Source organism: Phoenix dactylifera, chromosome 13 (assembly GCF_009389715.1).
Source record: "Phoenix dactylifera cultivar Barhee BC4 chromosome 13, palm_55x_up_171113_PBpolish2nd_filt_p, whole genome shotgun sequence".
In the NCBI taxonomy this organism is placed as follows: Eukaryota; Viridiplantae; Streptophyta; class Magnoliopsida; order Arecales; family Arecaceae; genus Phoenix; species Phoenix dactylifera.
In genome coordinates, this window is record NC_052404.1 from 3,528,983 (window position 1) to 3,534,677 (window position 5,695).

At 37.8% G+C, this 5,695-nt stretch overlaps 1 protein-coding gene across 1 annotated transcript; it reads left to right on the forward strand.

Moving 5' to 3' along the window:
• Positions 1-1,089: 1,089 nt before the first annotated feature.
• On the forward strand, positions 1,090-4,492 carry LOC103698776 (annexin D3). Its single transcript, XM_039132817.1, has 6 exons — positions 1,090-1,238; positions 1,339-1,484; positions 2,803-3,048; positions 3,201-3,407; positions 3,780-3,869; positions 3,952-4,492. The coding sequence occupies exons 1-6, from the start codon at positions 1,163-1,165 to the stop codon at positions 4,156-4,158; spliced, it is 972 nt and encodes a 323-aa protein (XP_038988745.1). The 5' UTR covers positions 1,090-1,162; the 3' UTR covers positions 4,159-4,492.
• The last annotated feature ends 1,203 nt before the right edge of the window (positions 4,493-5,695 follow it).

Below are 5,695 nucleotides of genomic sequence, written 5' to 3' on the forward strand. Positions count from 1 at the left end.
GAGACCCTAGGCGAGACCTTGTAGCTAGACTTTTGGGTCGAGTAACACAAGATCGGTAGGAAACCAACCAAAGGTTGTCCATCTAGCAAGTGCTACCAACTCACCTTGTGAATCTCATCGTGATACATATTAAGCAAGAAAGGAAGTTTGAGATCCAGCAAAAACCAGACCACTACATTTGAAAGCTAAAACAAGTAAAATGCTTGTCACAAGTGCTACCAAACAGAGCACGTTGTTGCAACAAATACCCTAAGACGCCTTGAACATTAACAAAACTAGGCTCGAAGTTCCAACCACAAGAGAAAAAAATGATGCACGACACCACATCAAATATGTTTAAATGATTTATATTTCTCCTTGCTACTCTAGCTAGTTCGCAAGGAAAGACTTTTTTTTTTGAATATAGTTAAAAACCATAATATCTTAAAGGATTTTTTTCATAAATATCCTCTTAAATATCAAATTGTGTATGAATACCCTTCCAAAATTGATATTTGCATGTATACTCTCGTAAAACACTTGTTTTTGTTATTTTACTCTTTTTTTATCCTTATTTTTACATATGTACCTACACCATCTAACATCATTAAAAAAATAATAGTTTCAAATTAAAATAACTAAAATACCCTTAATGGGTAGATGCACAAAAAAAAAAAACATTCACAAGACGATCGCGGTGGGGAACAAAAAAATAATTTCAAAATTTTATTTTATTTTTCATTAAAATAAATATGGTTTTTATTAACGGTGTTAGAAAACCGTTATATTAGGGACATTTGTGCAAAAACAATGTTTTATATAGGTACAAAATAAATATAAATTTTAAAAAGGTATTTACACAAATTTGAATTTTTAGAAGGATATTTATGCAAAAAAAAAAAAAAAATCTATCTTAAGCTAAATAAATAGATTACATAAATCCATATTGCCCCTCACGTGTGTCGCACTTGCCCTGCGCTAGTTCGCCCCTTAATGCGATTCTTTTTCCTCATTAAATTATTTGTAGCAAGAACGACGTGGGAGCTGAACGCTCCGCCGTTTCTTCTCCCTTCCTATAAATTGAATCCCCTTCTCCCATCCACGCGGACCCGAACGCACACAGCGAGAGAGAGAGAGAGAGAGAGAGAGAGAGGAGGAGGAGGAGGAGGAGGAGGAGGGCGACATGGCCACCATTACAGTCCCCCACCCACTCCCATCCCCAGAGGAGGACGCCAAGAAACTAAGGAAGGCCTTCCAAGGTATTCCTCTCACCAATCCAATGCTTGTCGTCTCTCCTCTGCTTCTCTATCTCCATCTGAGTCTACTAATCGGGACTCTTTTTCTATGGTAAAACAATAGGATTCGGGACGGACGAGAACGCCATCATAGAGGTATTGGGCCACCGGACCGCCGCCCAGCGAGCTGAGATCGCCCGGACCTACGCTAGGCTCTACGGGGAAACCCTCGTCGAAGGCCTCCGCTCCGAGCTTTCTGGCGACTTCCTGGTAACCAATTCTGATCCTTCCCATCTCGATACCGCCTTTATTTGTCATTTTCTAGCATTTTTCATGGATAGAACGACTGAATCCTGTGGTCGTTTCTCGAAAGATCATATATTTTTGTCCATTTTGACTCTATAGTTTGAGCTGCAATTGTTTCCAGAGGCAAAAAAGGGGGTTTTGACAAGGCTTTGTAGACAAGACGGTACCTTTTAATGAATCTTGATTGGTTATATTGTTTTCGCCATTGGAACTCTTGAAATTTTTGATTGATTTACATCATGAGTCTAAATAGAGGTTCAATTTCCGAATTGCTGAGAACAGTTCTATAGGGAGTTTCCCTGTTGACATGAGTTGCCTATTTACAAACCAGTAACAGCGGTTAATTATACTGGATTTTGATAGGCAGTGTGTTCTGTGCTTCAATGGTAATCTAGAAGGGTGAAAATTTAAGCAACCGTTTGATGAGCATTGTCTTCTTTCCTTTTCTACAGTTATGGATATTTGAGTTGATGGTATGGGACATATAAACAAATTTATAAAAGATCTCTCTCTTTCTGTCTCTCTCTCACATGTTTTACCTTTACTTCTTCCATAAAGAAGAGCTGGAGATTATGTTATACCAAGTTTCATGGGTCATCAATTTCTATGGTTTAGCTTGAACATTCCATATGTTGACCAAAATAACCTAAAAAATGAAGGTAAAATTTGTTTCTTACTGTTTTATTTACTTTTTGCCGTATGTAAAAGATCTATGCTTAGTAGTTAACATACCTAACTTATAAAGATGTTTGGACTTATATTACTTGTTTGATTATTATATCACTATGAGCCTATAAATTTAAAATTTTGAATTTATCTATCAGGATCGTGTTGGTTATTGAGTTGCAGGAAACCACCTAATTGATAAGCCTTCTCATTTAATGGTTGTGGTGAAAAACTTGCCAGGAGTAAAGGTTACTTGGAACCAGTATAAATTTCGAAAGTGTTTAAACAGCATGCTATTCATCAAAAGTCAATGATCTATTTCTTCTCAAAAATAAGAAAAAGAAAGTCTCAATGATCTAGGATCATGTCCCAATCATAGAATTTAATAAAGATCAAAAGATAAGAGTTACCGATATGGTGAAGATTTTTGGCATGGTTCCTAATAACTTGCTAAGATCATTAGAATCTGGGCATATTTGAGTTGATAGATGCTTAAATCATTAGGGATTGGATGTCAGTCCAGTCCTCCTAATCTGATAAGAATTTTTTTGTTGAAGTTTGGTGCAGAGTCTCTTACAAGATATTAAACAATAATAACATATTTGTTGTGCCGCAGAATGCAGTGATCTTATGGGTAATGGATCCTGCAGAAAGGGATGCCGAGTTGGCAAATAAGGCACTGAAAAACAAGGGTGATTGGCATATTTGGGATATTTGGCATATTTGGGTGATCATAGAGGTTGCATGTGCTTCAGACCCGGATCATCTGATGGCTGTTAGGAAGGCCTATTGCTCCCGCTTCTCTTCTTCCCTTGAAGAAGATGTTGCATCCCGTTTTGCCCATGAGCAGCCCCTCGGACAGGTAATATTCCAGACTCTCTCTTTCACATGGTTAAGATAACACTGTAAAATGAGTAAGTAGTGATCACATAGTGCTGGAGCCTTGAAAGAGACACTTAATGTTCTTACCTTGTCTTCCAATAAGTTGATCGGAAAGAGGTTTTATTTGTGCAGTTGTTGGTGCGTCTTGTGAGCTCCTATAGGTACACTGGTGAGCATGTGAATGAGGGCCTGGCACAATCTGAGGCAGAGGAGCTATATGATGCCATCAGGATTCCACACCATGAGCGAGTGATCCGCATACTTAGTACAAGGAACAAATCCCAACTGAAGTCAACTTTTAATCATTACAAGCAACATTATGGAAAAGCCATTGATGAGGTACTCAATAACAAAGAAAGGAAAAAAAAATATCTAATAATATGCATGCTTACATCAGTGTAGCCGACCCGCAGCTATATATAACCTGTTAATTTGTCCTCTTGGTTCAAACACTCATCAAGTGACCATTGTTGCAATGCGACGGGAAGCAACTGGGTAACATGTTATGTTAGATTGAGATTGGATCAGTGCCGCATTTGAGTGAGCATCTAGTTCAATCTGCTTCCTGTTGCCAAAAAGCATCTGTTTTGGCACTTCTAAGTATTTGTTGTTTTTATTTTGAAAAAGTAAGGAATAAACATTGAGAGCAGTAAAGGAAGATTTATAATCAACAGTAGTTTCTAACTTTGTTAAAACTATGAGCTGATACAGGATATTGAGAGCAGCGGTAGCAGCCAATTCACATCGATGCTGAAGGTTGCTGTTCGCTGCATAGGATCCCCCGAAAAACACTTTGCAGAGGTAATATCACTACATTTGTACCAAGGGTGGTGTCTCAGAGATTTTGCTTATTCTATATCACAATGTTGCTTCACATGGCTAGGTGGTGAGATCTTCAGTCCTAGGACTTGGAACAGATGAGGACTCTCTTACAAGAGCTATCGTCAGTCGAGCTGAAATTGATATGAAGCAGATCAAAGAGGAGTACAAGAATAGATACAATACCACCCTGAATGCTGATGTTATCGGTGACACCTCGGGGGATTACAAGAATTTCTTGCTTACCTTGGTGGGAAGTGCTGATCCATGACATGCAGTGTTAGATGAGTTTGTGTGTAAAATTTAGAGATTCATTTAAAATAAGAAAAGGTCAGGATAGTTGGATGAAAATGTCTTTGTTTGGACAGTATTGAGCCTGTGGTTTATGTATTAGACGGCATAAACATTGTCTAAAACACCTGGAGAAATGTCACTTGTATGTTTGTAGGGGAAATTTATTTCATTTGTCAAAGAGAACAGGAGAATAATCATAGGAAGGAATAAGCATAGGGGCTGAGCCCACAACTGCTAGAACATTTCTCCTAATATGAGAGAACCATCCACCAATTCCCCCTTTGTGATTAACTTAGCTATCTTCTTTTCTAGATTATCATCTCACTTGATGAAACCTTCCTTTCTTTCATAAAGGCGATCGTATCATTGAATAGCCCAACTATTTGTTTTATGCTTGTTTACAACGGCTGCTTACACTACTCTAGCTTGAGTACAACCAATAAAATCAAAAAACAAGAAATGACTTGACTTTATTTTCTTCAAATCTAATTCTTGCCTTTGATAGGCATGTTATACTACTTTTCTCATACTATCAATTAATAAATTTTGAAATCCTCCATAGAAAAGAACATGGATAATCCTCTAATTGATGTAAACAAAGGTGGACCCTTTGAGGAAATTAGGATGAGGAAACAATTTTTGCGAACTAAATAGTCCAAAATCTTGCATTTGCGGGAGGATCAAAATCTTTAACAAAGTGCAAAGTAGGCAGCATGGCACTAAAGGGTTTTTCAGACAAGTTTCCCAAAAAAAATGAAAAGTAGGGGGGGGGGGGGGCTTTATTAAGATCAGAGGTAGATTAGCGGTAGAGTTTCGACGACCTATCAAGATCAGAGGTAGATTTATTAATGGGCCGGGCTGAGCCCAAGCTCAGGTCGGGCTTTGCCCGCAAAGTCAACACAATTGACAGGTCGGGCTTTGCCCGCAAAGTCAACACAATTGACTTAAATCCAGGCCTAGCCCAACTCTGACCTACTTTTTCTAATCTTTTTTCTCGATTTTTAAACATTATTAAAAACAGTTAAAAATGATAAATATAAATAATTAAAAATTCCCAACAAACTATAATATATCTGCCAACCAACCTATTAAGTTCATATATCAACAACAACCATCAATTAAGTATACAAAAACATCAAACATAAATAAACAACATAAGCAAAATATAAAAATTCGAGCTCCACCGGGTGCCGGCGGCCGGCGGCCTTTCGGGTGTCCTCACAAATAGCTTCTTGCTGGAAAACAAACATGGCAACATCCTTACGTTATGCTGGAGGCCCTAATGAACTCTAAGCTTCATCACATACAGAGCTTCGGTAACACAGTTTTCCAAGAAATCTACTTACAAGATTTAAAGTTTTAATTAGAGAGCTTCCAATTTCAGTGCTCGGATTTGAATATTTTGTATTTCAAAATGATATGAAAGATATGATAAAATATCAAAATGAAATGTACCGATATTCTCGAAACTGGTACGATATGTTCGGTACCGACTGGTACAATATACCGTGTTT

What these genes read in the sequence shown, in the direction of transcription:
- LOC103698776 (XM_039132817.1), top strand. Translation starts at nt 1,163, where the DNA reads ATGGCCACCATTACAGTCCCCCACCCACTCCCATCCCCAGAGGAGGAC. An exon ending in ACTAAGGAAGGCCTTCCAAG is followed by an intron (nt 1,239 to 1,338) that starts GTATTCCTCTCA and finishes GTAAAACAATAG; the next exon opens with GATTCGGGACGGACGAGAAC. An exon ending in AGCTTTCTGGCGACTTCCTG is followed by an intron (nt 1,485 to 2,802) that starts GTAACCAATTCT and finishes GTTGTGCCGCAG; the next exon opens with AATGCAGTGATCTTATGGGT.